Genomic DNA, 14,865 nt, shown 5'->3' with positions numbered 1-14,865 from the left:
CATGGAAAGGGAGGCTGGAGCTTAGGAGTGGAGCCGAAAGGTAGCTTGGGAACCTTCGAGTCTTTTCTCTTGGAGGAAGGCTTAAAGTTGTAGGCTGCGAAGGCTGTAGGTACTGCGAGCCCAGAGACCCGTGGCAGGCTGCTGTGTTAGTTAATTGCTTTCCCAGAGTGACAGGCTTTCCCTCCACCCCCAGATCTTCCTTCTTAGTTTGTAATGGTATAACTGGCTGCTGTCTGGGAGCAGTTAAAACATTCTACTTCCCCTCCCAGGTGCAAGGGCTTCACTTGCTGTGCTCATGACCTTCCCTCATCTTGCCCAGGTCTGTGGTGAAGACTGGAGAGGAGATGCATAGTTGGCAGGAAATTTCAAGCGACAGAATGCAAACGGATAGGTCTGATTGAGGCATTTGGGGTGAAGAATTCCTCTGTGCATTGTTTTTGAGGTGGAGATGTAGAAGAATGTGTGGTCTAGTGCTGTTGTAGATGCTTCTTGCTTCACATCTCTTTGGTTTGTCATTCTCATTGTGGACCCCCATCTAGTTCACTTCATAGATCTAATGCTTTTATTGAGGTATCAGGTAAGTCTAAACAAAAAAATGCAGTTGTGCGAATCAATGCAGGACGACCACTTTATGGACAGAAATTGGGTTTCGTAGTCTATGAAGAAGGAATAGATTTGACACAGGTTTACTGTCTAGAGATAGCAATTTGCAAAAACTGTGAGCTTCTGTTTTCAACTAAGGCTTTAACTTCTCTCTACTAATAGTAAATACAAAGTAGAGCCACATGCTGAATTTTTGTCCATGTCAGTCTTCACTGATTGCTTTTTAACTGTTGAAATTAAAATTCTTTAAATATACCAGTCTTTTCAGCTATTACTAAAGTAGATGCTGTAACTTAAGCTGCTCCCACTGAGAAGTACTGTGTAAGATTATTGGCTGAAAAGGAAAATTTTTGTAATTTTTTTTAAAAAGCCATTAAGGAGCCAGAGATTGGTGTAACTCACTAAATGGGTCCTCTGATAAACACTTCTCAGATTACTTAGGGTTCAAGCCAGTTTCCTATTGCTACAAGTTAGTTATGTTGAACCTTTAAATAGGAGGAAAACATCTTAATTATCCATTAAGGGCAATAAAGGAAGTTGGTTATGATACCATTAAAACAACTGTGATGAAAAATGTGTCAATGTTTTGTACTTAAAAAGAACATGGGATTTCGATGTCATCTGTACTGCAGCTCAGTGCTGACTGTGTTCTTGTATTATTACCAGAATCATGGTTTTTTTCATTGTCTCGTATTCCCCACCTAAGTGTTAACTGGGCTGTTACGAGGTAATTGTGCAAAAACCATGGGAGAACTGTGATCAGCTGTCTGTACAAGAGAGATCCATCCATCCAAATGGATCTGTAGATGTATTTAAAATCTGGGCAGCAATGACAAGTGTTTTTTTTAATTGAAAAAAGCCTTATTCAGTCATGTGATGATGTTCTATCGGTTTTATAGGAGAATATTTTCTCTTTCTATACATCTTCTGTTATAGCCTTAGTCTGTAGCCTTTTGACTAGCACAGCTACAAGCCCCTTTATTTAAAATATTGAACTTGCTTTAAAACTTCATTGTCCTAAAGCTTCTTTGCTTGTTTCTGATATAGCAGTTACAGGGGCAAACAACTACTACAGTCATGGTAAAGCTTTTGAGTATAGCCATCCTGGTTGGTCCCATGGTACTCTCCTTCTTTGCTTTCTTGGTCTGATTATTGTTTTGTTTAATGTTTCCTCATTTAAGAGAACATACTGTATTACATAGTGATAAAATTATGCCAGATTTAAAAATAATTTTAATTGTTGTGTTATAGTTATGCAGATTTATTTTACACAGGAAATCAGCTATGTGGAAATTAAAGGATAACTGGAAAAGGTATAGATTACGGAAGAGAGAATTCATCGTCAGTCAGAACAAAAATATTGATATGAAAGAAAAGAATTAATGTGAACAGAGATTGGTAGTCCATTAAGAGAAATGTACCATTTAACACAATATGAAATACTTCCATAATTGAGATTGCATTTTAAAGAAGTAATGGCTCTGTAATTTATAACATTTGTTTTGCCCCAGACAGTTAAAAACCTTGCCTTACTGCAATACAATCACTATTTATGTAGGTAATTTTTAATAATTTACGCAGGGGGGTTTTATACCTTCTGAAGGACACAGTACTGGCTTTATTAATATATTTATAGTTGCACAGTTTGTACTGATGTAAATGAAAATCAGCTTGCAGGTCTACCTGCATTAAGATGAGAATTTTCCCTGCAGCAATTGGCGTTCATGATAGCCAGAAGAGGTCAGGCAGTGCTTGTTTTAGCAATACTTAACACTTCTGCAGTGATTTACATTTCCAAAGAGCTGTACAAATAAATGCTAACTCCACATAGCTACCCTTATGTATGTTACAAATAACAAAACTTTGCTTGACCTCTTGATCCAATTCAATGTCACCATCCTGGCAGTGGTATTTCAGTGTTTCAGTATCACTTTAGAGAAAGATGCCACACAAGGAGCATTTGCTTTTTAACAACATATTTCCAGAATCATACTGTAAGGCACAGCTTTAATGCTCTTCTAATGTAACTTTTTAAAAAATGAAATTGTCTGTTTTCATTTCTTCTTTTCCTGTGACAAAACTGTATTAAGAACTGATTAGGTGGTTCTGCAGGAATACAGATGCCTGATTACTGATGTAAAGTCAAATAATCATTTAGACCTAAGCATATTGGAATGTCTCTCACATAAAAGTTTTCTTCTAAGATTTGTGATTCAGCTAATTTAAGATGACATATACATTAAATGAGTTTTGAGGCGTGATTCAATTGAACAAGTGAATCTAGGAATCCAGAGATTCCTGTTGTAAGATGTTGCTTTATAATATTGCTTTACAGAAACAATAGTACTTACACAGATGTTCTTAATGGTTTCTCACTTGAAAGCAAAGTGAAAATAATTTTAAAATTTAGTGAAATCTTTGTCTCCTGTAGTTATTTTGTTTGATGTATTTCAAAAAGCCTTGAAATAATTGAGAAATTAATCTTTTTTTTTTTTTTTTTTTTTTTTTTTTTTTAGTTTTGGTCCTTTTGCACCAATGCCTGTACTGTACTGATGTTTTCAGATCATTTTTCTCTGACTTAAGCCAGTGCAGTCAGATGTGGGTTTAGATGCTGTGGATGTTATCTAGTATGCGAATGTATGTACTAAGGTGACACTTCATGCAAAACCTACTGCAGTTCTTCAGCAGAACAGCCAGGACAGCGTCTTACCTGCTAAGGAAGTACGTAAGCTGCAGGGTATAAGATATTGTAGCAATGAAAAAAATCAGCTGAGTATTTGTCTTATCTATAAATAGTCTGGCTTGAGTACTGGAACCAGCCAGCATTAAACTCCGTGATCACTAGAGAACGGTTTGTGCTGGGCAGGGCAGCTATGCTTCAAAAGATGAGGCTGGATAATGGAACAAATGCAGCTGCGTCCTGCAGTGTAGAAATGTGTGCCTGGGTGACACCTTAGCTGGAAAAGCAGGCACATCAGACTTAATTGCAATGGCTGTGCAGTACAGGGGCCAGGTGTCAGTGGCTTCTAGTTGCAGTATTGTGCCTTTAATATATGTCAGACCTTATACAGTAAGAATTGATAGTTTCAATAGCCATGTGGTGACAGTTTTTCAAATTCACAAATTCCAAACCTTCAAGGTAATTTCAAATGGCAGTGTTGTTTGATTTATAAATAAAATAGTTGTTAGGTCTGCTTTTCAAAAGTACTGTTTGTTTGTTGATGTTAGCATTGTTCAAATACTTGCTTCTCCATGTAGCCCTACTCTTGTTAAATTAGCTATCCTAGACCAGTTCCTGGGATCTGATCTGTTTGTAAATAAATTTGCAGGTACTTGTTTTGGCTTTTAGTAGCTGACAATGGCTTGAGGTATTCTTTTAGTTAGTTTGCCAGGTATTTTGCCTCTAGATGGGAGATAATGGATCAGCAAAATTATAGTATCCTACTGGAATAAATCACTCCATAGAGTAACATCCCAGTGGTCATGCAACTGTCACCAGTGTTCCAGTGCTCTACAGATTAACTGCACAGAGTTGTGGACCCCATTAACAGATGGAGAGAGCAGTGTGTGTTTGCTGTGACATCACCTTGTCACTGCCAGTGTTGCATGGTCAGTTAAGAAACAAAATCATCTGAGTGTAAAGAACTGGGATTAGATGTTTGAATATAAAACTCTCATTGAAACTTAGCTTTTGTGTTTCTGTTTGGATGACTGAATCACTACAGTGGCACCAAATTGTGCTTATTTAACAGTTCTTCAGCTGTCTGATTGAATACATTAAACTAGAAGTATTTAAATGGTACTGCTGCCCCATACACAACAGGCTTGAATATGGTATGTGTTTAGTCCTCTCAGCACCCAGACAAAGGAGGCGGCAGTTTGTCTACACGATAATTTTCTGAAAAAGATAAGTCTTGAACAGCACAGAGCAAGTGTATGTATTTCTTTACCGGTATGTCATATTTAGCCTGTCTCATGCAATATGTCAGGTACTTACTGCACATTATCAAGGTACCAGTTGATAAGGGTTGGTTCATTTTCACTTGAACCCCAGATAGTCATCCAAAAATGGCTCTTGCAGTTCTGCTTTTAGTTGTACAGATAGGAATCACAATAAATTGTTAACTTCATACACAGTAGTCTGCAGTAAGTTGTTAACTTCTGTGGTCAGTGCTTGATGGACTATTAGACTTCACGAAACAGGACATCCATAGCCCTCAATTTGTCACTACAACACTTTTCCTCTGGTTCACTTTATTTTTCGTTTCTGAATTCGTTTGGTGTGTTAGGGGAAAATCCTAATGGCAGTGAAACATTTATGCCTCAAAACTGTAGGAAAGTGATCTGTTACATTTCTTACCTTCAGCAAGTTCATTGCTCATATGGTTTAAAAGTCCACATAATAATAATAATAATAGTAATAGTAATAATAATAATTATTATTATTATTATCTTCTAAACTCAAATCTTTGTCTGGTATCAGGCTCATTGGTTCATAGCTGCTTCCCAGTTTTTCTCTTTTTCTTAGGGAATATTAAAATATTTTGAGACCTCTCATTTTCAGTGAAGAATTATTTTCTGCCAGTTTGTCCTTTCTAGAATTTCCTCCCTGTGCTCTGTGATCTTCCCAATTTAAAACCATCTGTTCAGCCATTGTTAACTGTTTGCTTCAAACCTAATAACTTCACTGTGGAGTGAGTAATTCTGACATTTTCACTTACGGCCTTATTAGCAAAGTGGTGTGTTCGTGCTGGGATGTTGTTAGGACTAGAGGGCATCATCTTCATACAGATTTTTTGTGAGACAACAAATTGAGGATCATTAAGTAAAAATCCAGAATCTGGAAAGTAACATTTAAATCAGTCAACTGTTAAGGTATTGTGGGCATATATGCTGTACCCATAATGAATCCAGGTCTTTTCAGTAATGTAGAAGTTATCTTTGATGTGAAATTGCTTGCTGTCCTTGAGTTCTGTTAGCTTTCATATCTGTGTGAATGTTTACAGTGTCAGTGCAGATTGTTTCTTTTTTATTTTTTTCCCTGCCCACACTGTTATTTTTCTGCTTCCAGACTAACAGAGGCAGTTTGAATATATTCATGCTGTCCCAGAATGCCATGGGAATAGATACATTTTCCTGGTGTTGAAAATGGAACATAAATTTCTTTTGCACTTCCATACCACTTTTTGATTGGAGCTGAATTTTTAGTGTTTCTTCCTGCTAATAGACAGTGAAAGAATTTGGCAGTCATGGTACATGTTCAGCATCAGTGGGCTTTTCCAAAATGTGTCAGAATTTTTTAATAAGGGTTTTAAAGTAGGGAAATAAACAGATTTATAGCTAGGATGGCTTTCAATCAAATTAATCAAAGGGATCTTTTAATATATAACCAACAGCTATCTATGCTCTTTCTCGTATCCCACTTTTCCACTGCCTGTGATCCTTTGGGTGACTCAGGAGGCAGAGGAAAGAGGTATTTATGAAAGAGATGATGCTGAAGTTGCTGAAAAAAGAAAAACGTTTTTCATGAGGGCTAGAGTCATTCTTTCTGGTAGCAGAAAAAGTATTTCTCTGTCTCCCCTTTCTGTAACTTGTGTCTGTCAGATTGACATTTGAGTCCCATTCACCGCCCAGAATAATTATCGTCTGTGTTACTGTGTGTGATTGTCTGAAGACATACATGAGATAAGATTTGCAGGGAAAAAGAATCTTTTATTAGAACAACTGATACAGCTGGAAAAAACAGACAGACTTAGAGGCACACATGCCTTTTTCCTTACTTACTGGTCTTTATCTCTTGAAGACTGACTCCTGAACTCCAGTATGGAAGACCAGTCATTACTCAAGTGCATTTTGGGAATACTAATTTGGGAACCTAATTAGCTCTCCCTGATAGTGGGTAACTTGTAAATGAATGGCACTACCATAATCCAGTGGCTGTATTAGGGTTCAGACATAGGATATTGTAGGTAATTTATCTTATTTGAAAGGAAATTAACTTGGATGCTCTGGTGAAGCTGCATCTTGGAGACAGATGCGTTCAGGTAAACAGCAGAGGGACATGGGAAGCTTCTGCTTGTCAAGAACTGATTTCTGGGTTAGAGAGCTGACCGCTTCATTGATGCGGTGTTAGTGTTTCCACCCATTTTACTTCTGTTCTGTTGTCATTCAGGTATGAATAAACATGCTTCTGTTCGAAAACAAGTAGCTGAGTAAATAGGTTAAGTGAAGTTGACGGTTCATGATCTACAGTAGAATACATTTACAATATTTTAATATTGTTACTGAATCATTGTTATGGTTTTATAAGCCATTTATCTCAAACTCTAGGTAATTGTTAAATGAAACAGGAGGCTAAAAAAGCAAGCATGAAAAGAATCTGAGTCAAGGAAAAACAGCAACAAAAACACCCTTCCTTTTTTTCAGTATGCCTTGCTAGAGTCCTTGTTGATACATCTACATCAAAATAGTAAACAGCTCAACACATTTAAGGTATAATGGAAAGGGAAACCATGCATATGGTTGGCAAGCCCTTGTTTTTGCAGACGTGACTGGCTTCCTCATTTGCAGAATCGTAGTCGCTGTGAACAAAGGCTTCATGATTGTCATATGAACTTGACTAAAAAGCTATCCTGCAGCTAAGGAGGTATCAAATATTAATATTTATACTCATGTAGCCAAAGGTGCATGTACTGAATGGGTCTTGAGTCTGGATATAGTTACAGCCTCTTGTAAGAGCCAACCAAAATTTAAAAATTACAGTGATAAATAGTGTTTTGTCAGTAACTGTTGCTAGGTAAAATCAGACACAACCTCTGAGTCTGAGATAAAAGATAAAGCCAGACAAAGCAAAGAAAACTGTATTTACCAAGGAAGGAAATATCTTCATACTTTTTTATTTTTTTTAAATTCAGAGCAGGAGGTTTTTTGTGTTAAAGATATATACATACATAGGCATAGATCGTTTACTCCGTATGTGGAGTCTAGGACATTGCAGGGTATCCTGAGCTGTTGTTTAATGAATGAGTTAAAAGAAAGTTGTGGTTTGTGTCAGGTAGATGCTGTTGTGCAAGCCTTGCAGTATGTAACGCATCAGAACAGTTTCTTCTTTCTGTTTGGATAAATAATGGCCATAGAAGTGAGTGCCTAGAGAACACTAAACAGTATCTGTTCTTCCCATAATTACACACAAGTTCCCCAGTGGGTCTGATGCAACCTGAGTTTTAATAACTGTACCTTATGCTTGCTTTCTTTCTCTCAAAATAAGGTTGCAACAGCAGGACACGTATTGACCCTTTTTATCTTTTTGAAGACACAGGAACTGGAGGGGAGTTCACTGCTTGTTAGGAGGTCCTCCCTCCACCTTCACAGGTGAAAAAGTGCTCAGGCAGCAGTATGTAAATATTGGGTAGTCACCTGGTGATCTCTCCATTTACCTTTTGGCTTTTATGCACACTGGCCATTAAGATTTGAAGTTTTGATGATCCCCCATAAGCTCTGTCTTTTAAAAATTAGATTGTTGCTCTTCCTGTAGTGTAACCATGGAAACAGACAGGGAACCCTTAAAGAAAGTGATCCAACATGCTGTGCTAATTAATCCTACCCTTCAGTTTTCTTTCAGCTGAAGGATCTAGTTAAATAAATTTTGCATGAATAAGCATATTTGGATGTGCAAAAGGGTTTAAAATATGTAGCAAATTTTCTTGCAGAAGGTTATCTGAAAAAAACCTCTGCTAACTGCCATGATTTTCAACTGGAGCATCAAAACAAGAAATGCAGTATCTTATTAGTGTTTCACATATATATTTTGATTAAATTATTTTAAAAATGTAAATATATCTGAAAGATGAGGATATTTCTTTCATGCCTGAAGTGTGATGAGAGACTTCTGCATTAATTTTGTGTCTTCAAGGGAAAACGTTCATAATTGCAAATGCCTCCTTTATGCATAGTGTTATTCAGAAAAAGCAAACTTTGTTCCCTCCCTGAGAGAAAGCAGCTCCTCTGATGTGTTAGCCTAATTCAGGTCCTTTCAGTTCTGCACAGGGGCAGCAATTGACTGTACAGTGGGACTGTGCCAAGTTTTCTTCTGCCAAATTTTAGCCTTTGTGAGTATTTCCCTTGGTTGTTCACTCTTGCTTTCCACTGGGCCATTTAGTTTCCAAAGTAGTGTATGTGCTCAACTAGGAAACCAGTTGGTCACAACTTAAAACATATGGACTATGCTCATAAGCCTCTTAACCCTGGTGATGCTTTCTGATGCCAATGTGTGGCCTCAACTCGCTTTTACAAATTAAAGTTTTGTTTGTAACTTCCTTCATTCCAGTAATGATCTTCTTATAACGTAGAAACCAGATGTAGCAGCTAACCTCAGTAAGGGTTTTGTGGTATTTTGGGAGCGAAGAACAGATTAAAGCAAAACATTTAGTTGTCCAGCAAGCTGGGATTAGCACAAAAGGGCCATCTTTTAAAAATCAGATGGATTTTAGTTAACCTGGAATGGATTAGAGGTGGAGGAGATCTAGAAGCAGTGGGCTAAGGAAACAGAATGGGTGGCAGACCCAGCAGAATGGGAGGACTGGTTCCATGCTGAATGGTCACATGAAAGGGGGAAAGATGTGCTTGGGCTGACTATAGCTCTTGCAGAGCTCCATCCTGGCCAGTAAAGTGGCAGAAACTGGCAGGCAAGCGTGGATGTTGTATTATTTGCAGTATGATTTTGGCTATGACAAGTTGGGTACTCATTCATTCTTACATGGGAGATTTCTTGAGTGTGTGGATCAAAGACTGTGTGTCATGGCAACCTGAGTTCATTTCTTATCCCACAAGCTCTAAAGTTTTTGACAGTTTTCCCCAAATCACACAATGTTCCTGACTACTTACAAATGCCTTTTCCCTGCCTGCCTATGCCTTTTCTCCTATCAAAGCTAGGTAGAAAATTAGAGAGGAAATTGTTTGCAAGCAAATTCAGTCTTCCTCAGGCAAGACTAAAGGGGGGCTCAGACAGGCAAAGAAGGATGGGGCATTCACCATCCAGACTTCTCAAATCCTTTCATAATTTTTATTTAGCTTAATAATAGTAGGTCCTTATCCATGAATTCAGGAAGTACTGTTCAGTTTAGTCATGTGGGATACAGGCACAGAAATTCAGACTTGCTAATGTTTCTGTGGGCTAGGAAAAACAGCTCTTCACCAGTTAGAGCATTTGGTGGTTTCTGATCTCTTAGAAGCAAATAACATTATTCTGGAGACAGAAGCACTGCAGAGCATGTGATGTGACTTCTCTGTTGGCCTCTTCGCAGCTATACCTGGCCAGCCCTGAGTTATCTGTGTGAGCCAAGTTATTTGTCAAGCTGGTGGCCAGGTGCATAAATGTGAAAGAGATGGAAGTCTGAAAACTAAAAACCTAAAAAATAATTTAAAAAAAATAATAAAAAAGGTTATTCATATTTGAAATACAATTTTTTTAGACGAAATTCTGGCATACAAGTCAAATTATTCCCCTACACTGGTCTAATTGCTATAATCAGCTGATAATGCAAACTACTGGCAAGATTTGCCATCATTATTATGGAGATATATTCACTGAGATTAACTGTTCCTAAATAGCTTCTCCAGTGTATTAAGAATAAAGGTGCAAAGGATTCTCATCTGCACTCTTATGTGAATTTTCATGTTCCATGTTTCTTTCTGAGTGTATGACTTTGCTTTTTGGTTTCTATAAGGTAGAAGACGTGACCTTCTGTTTTAGTAATTTTATTAGTTTTGTGAATGAGAAATTGTTAGTTCTTTGTTTAGGAAGACACAAAATAACCCCAGTAGCGCCTTCTCCTGATTTCCATTATTTATGCATATCCAGTGTTCCCAGCAAGGGCATGGATGGTGATCAAGGCTGTAACTAGGAGCAGTTTATTTGGAAAATGTGTTTGCAGGCCTGTGATGGGAACAGTCATCATAGCCCTGAAAATCTTTTTCCATTTCTTGGAGGAGAGAGGCTTCCATAGGGGAAGCATTAGAGAAGTATGCTCTCTATTGCTGGTTTTAGCATATGAGGGTATCTCCTAAAGTCTTTCCAATTTTACGTGAGATAGATTATGTTGTGTAGTAATGTGAATTATTTTTCATGACTGACAAGCTTAAATGACAGTTATTGTAAATAGTATATCTTTAGGTGGCCACAAATTTCATTGAAATGATTTCTGCTTCTGAGATTGGTGCATTGCCAATATACATGAGAGAGAAGGATTTTGCACATACCATTTTCTGATGTATTACTGTAATATTAATATTTATTTGAATGGCAATGTGTAAGTATGTCTACTGCTTTCAAATAGAAACTTAAATAAGCAGGCTGGGGTTTGCAGTGTAAACTGTGGAAGGTTTCCTTGGGCTCCCCTAAAAAAACCAAATCTCATCTGTTGCATTATTTGTCTGGAAGTTTATTTTTCATTTCCTTTTTCTAAATAACATTGAAATAAAAGACTGTTGATGCCTAAGGTTGAGCAGTTAATGGAAATGAAAATCTTTGCTTATTTATCTTTCATTTAGGTATGCCACAATGTATCTTTGCATCTCTCCTGGGCCTGTGGTTGTCATCATGAAAAGCATATTTTATTATCCCTTCATTATATTCACAGCTCTGTTTAGCCAGGTCCTAAATGAGAGATGCTACCATTTTCTTTCGTTTAGTAACTTATTCCAATACTAGAAGTAAAAAAATGCTTGCAACATGCCATCATGTTATGTGAAGTGTGCTCATATATCCTTTTAGGATCATAACTGTACAGCAAACTATTTTTTTTGCATTTACCCTACAGGTCTTGCAAGAGCTAAATCCGTTCCCAGCCATACATATTCCAATGAAGTTGTAACCCTATGGTACAGGCCTCCAGATGTCCTTCTGGGATCAACAGAATATTCCACCTGCCTTGACATGTGGTAAGTACAGAATCCTTACGCGAGACACTATGTAGGCGCTTCAAGTCTGAATTTTTTTATTTGTGTAAAACAAATATGTGCTGAGATTAGTGGTACAGTTTAAAAATCTCGTGTGTAGTAATCTGTGTGTTTCACTCGGTATCTCCCTAAAGGAATCCCCTCCTGCTGCCCCACCGGTTGGGAGCTGGTACCTGCTGTTAATGCACCACTAGAAGAGCCATTGGTGCTTTGTAGGAGACTGGGTTGTTGTTTGGTTTTTGTAGTCTTAATGTGGTGCTTTGATATGATATGATACTTGTTTTGCAGAAGGCAGACTTTCACCATGCCCAGCTATAGCAGTGGCAAAACCAGCATTCCCTGGGTGCAAAGATACAGCCTCAGACCTTAATCTACTGTACTTGTTAGCAGTAAATCAGCGTGTGACACATCACTGAATAGTTTTCTTTCAAATGCTTTGAGAGGACAGTTTGATGTGTACAATGTATAGCAGCTTGCTGCTTTTTGATAACATCATTTAGTCTTGTGTTGAACAAAGAAGGTGTTTGGGTTTTTGACTGCTAGAAACAGAGGTGGAGGTTCTTCATTTATCCTGTATGTTTTGAGGTCACAGGATCACTGTAATGTGTACAAATTCTGTAATTAGTAAGAGCTTCAGCTGTGTTAGTAGAAGCAAGACATGTTGATTCGAGAAACAGAAATGTGGAAAAATATTTTTCATTGCAAAGAAACTCTCATGCTCTGGAAGATATTAAGATTATTTTTTTTATGTATGTTGACTTCTTGAATCTATACAACTTGCTTCATTTGAGCAAAAAATATACTAAGCAAGTTTCAGAAAAATACAGTATTTTTTCATAGTTTGCTGAAATATCTTTCTTTAATACAGGCAGCCTAAATTTAGAATTATGATTATGTTAAAATCTAGAGGTAACTGTAAAGTAAGGTTAATAGGACCTTATGTTTTCATGCAGTGGATGAAAAGGTATGGTTTCCTGTTTTTCCCCATAGGAAACTCCTGGGGACAAGAGTTAAAAGCTGCAGGATTGCTTCATTTGAAGGGCTTACAGAATATAAATACCAGAATATCTAATACTGAAGAGAGTGTTTCATGTAACTGGGCCTCTGGCTGCTGTAGTTCCTTGACCTGTAAGGGTAGATGAACGAAGAGGCAGGAAAGGGAGGGTGAGCAAACTTCTCCAAGTGTGAATGTTGTGATATGCAACTGCACCAGAGAGCCAAAGGCAGCATCTTCTGTATTGGCTGTCTCGGTTTCTTCAAACCATTTTCCACCTCACAGATGTGAAATAATTTCCCCCTGCATTTCAGCTTCTCATCTATACTAAAGCAGTCCTGTTTCCCCAAAGATTGGTTTTAACCTGGTGCCTTCACAAATTATATGCAGTCTCCTCATACCATCTGCTCCTGATGTTTTGCAATCATCTCTTTTCCAAGATATACCTCTGATGCTCAGCAAGAAGCTTGACTTGCTTGAGGTGAGGTGGGACAATGGCATCAGAGGATGGAAATGGCTGGGAGACATAAATAGTTATTTCTGCTCATCTTCTTATAGTTCAGTCTACATGTGTTCAATTCTTGAGTCCAACATCTTTGTGTACATGTGTACATACATGTCTCAATTTGTGAAGTATGAGATTGAAAGAATGTATGGAAACAGCTAAAGAAAACTTTAAAATCATTTAAGAGAGCAAACTGTTCAAAAAGGCCTCTAAAATGCTTTTTTAGTCAAAAGAGACATTGGATTTTTTCTTTTTTTGCATTTACCAATTAAAAAAATATTGCACTTTGTAAATAAGGGTTTACTTGTTTTTTGTTTTGTTTTTGTTTTTAAAATGAACAAAGGATTTTGAAACATTTTTGAATCTCACTGAAACTTTCTGCACAAAGAAAAACTATTCAGTCAAAAGTTCGGTAGCTTGTCAAAAACAGATCTTACAACATTCTTCCCAATAATGATTTTAGTGCAATAGCTATTAAGAAGTTCAGTCAAACTATGTGGTGTTACTTTGATAGAGATCAAATTAAGCCATGCAGCTAATAGGAGCATTTTAAACTTAACAAATGCAGACTGAGTATCTCCTTCATGAGCATATGTTTATACTCAGATTTCATGGACAGAAGGGAAGATCAAGGAAGGACTCAAAATGCCACTTTGGCAATCTAGGTCACTATTTCGTCTCCTGACAAAAATGATGCAACAGTATTGGGGAACAACACAATAATTCCATCTTCAGTGATAGCAATAGGTGATGTCCTCTTGCACAGAGCATTTCATATAGGTCTGAAAAAGATCCAGGTGCTCCAGGATAGAGGCGGTGTGTTCTGTTTCAAAATGAAAAACGATACCATACTGCTATTTGCTAGATTTGTAGCCCTTACAAATTTTGTGCTGCCCTGTACAAACCGGAGAACTATGAAAAGCTTAGGAAAAAGCCCTAGTAATACAGTTTCTTTCACATGTCAGGAATTTAGCAGAGCTACTGCCACATCAGAAATGAAATCAGAGCAAGTGTGTATTGTATGTGATGGAAGAACTTTGGGGTTTTAATGCTGCACTTTGCTGGGTTATCCGAGACAGCACTTCAAGTTTGATTGTGAGAGTTGTAGTTGCATGTTAAGGTCACTTATGCTTATTTGGCGTGTCTGACAGTGAGCTCTGCTGGAGCACAGGCAGGCTTGGGGCTTTATTTGTACAACAGTTGTACATAGCTGGGCCATAATTGCATTAAACCCACTTAGTGGCTTCCCAGAGTGGGAGGAAGGGAGACATGGAGAAACCTACCTACCATCGGATTCCAAGATAATTTGGTAATTTGTTATCAAAAGTGTGTTTGTAGCATTAGCATTTTTATGCAATTACTGGCATTATGTCCTTATGGCAGATAGCATGTGCGCTCCTCTGTCCGTATTGATAATCTACGTGATGGCAAAACTAGGCAGCCACTTCACTAAATATTTAAATAATGTTGAGGTAGAAAGCACAGCTGTTTCTTCCATTTGGGGGGGGGGGGGGGGGGGGGGGCAGGGGGGAAGACACAGGGCCTTTACTATAGCCATGATAAATGGCATTTCATGGTGGTTCCCAAGGAACAGAAAATGGGGCTCCTACTGAGTAGCAGACCAGCTGCATGAAAAAGAGCCCAAATATTAACCACTGGACAGTGGCTGGGAAGCAGGTGGCTGAGGCTGCGGGCTATTTTTATACTTCATTTGCTGGTGTAAAGCATTAGGGTGGTAACTAAAAGCTAATGATCCACATGCAATGGTACATTCTCCTGCATTCTTTTTTAAATAGCCAGTGGCAAT

At 37.9% G+C, this 14,865-nt stretch overlaps 1 protein-coding gene across 2 annotated transcripts in view; it reads left to right on the top strand.

The window, feature by feature from the left end:
• CDK14 (cyclin dependent kinase 14) overlaps window positions 1-14,865 on the top strand; it is a 316,643-nt gene that overhangs the window by 169,529 nt on the left and 132,249 nt on the right. For both annotated transcript variants that reach the window (XM_040592698.1, XM_040592699.1), the window contains one exon: window positions 11,421-11,541. In XM_040592698.1, coding sequence (XP_040448632.1) covers window positions 11,421-11,541 — 121 coding nt within the window. The remainder of the gene's footprint in view (window positions 1-11,420; window positions 11,542-14,865) is intronic.

The sequence above is a fragment of the Falco naumanni genome, chromosome 4 (assembly GCF_017639655.2).
Source record: "Falco naumanni isolate bFalNau1 chromosome 4, bFalNau1.pat, whole genome shotgun sequence".
NCBI lineage: Eukaryota > Metazoa > Chordata > Aves > Falconiformes > Falconidae > Falco > Falco naumanni.
Note: the sequence above shows the minus strand (reverse complement) of the source record. Positions and strands in the feature narration are given on the sequence as shown.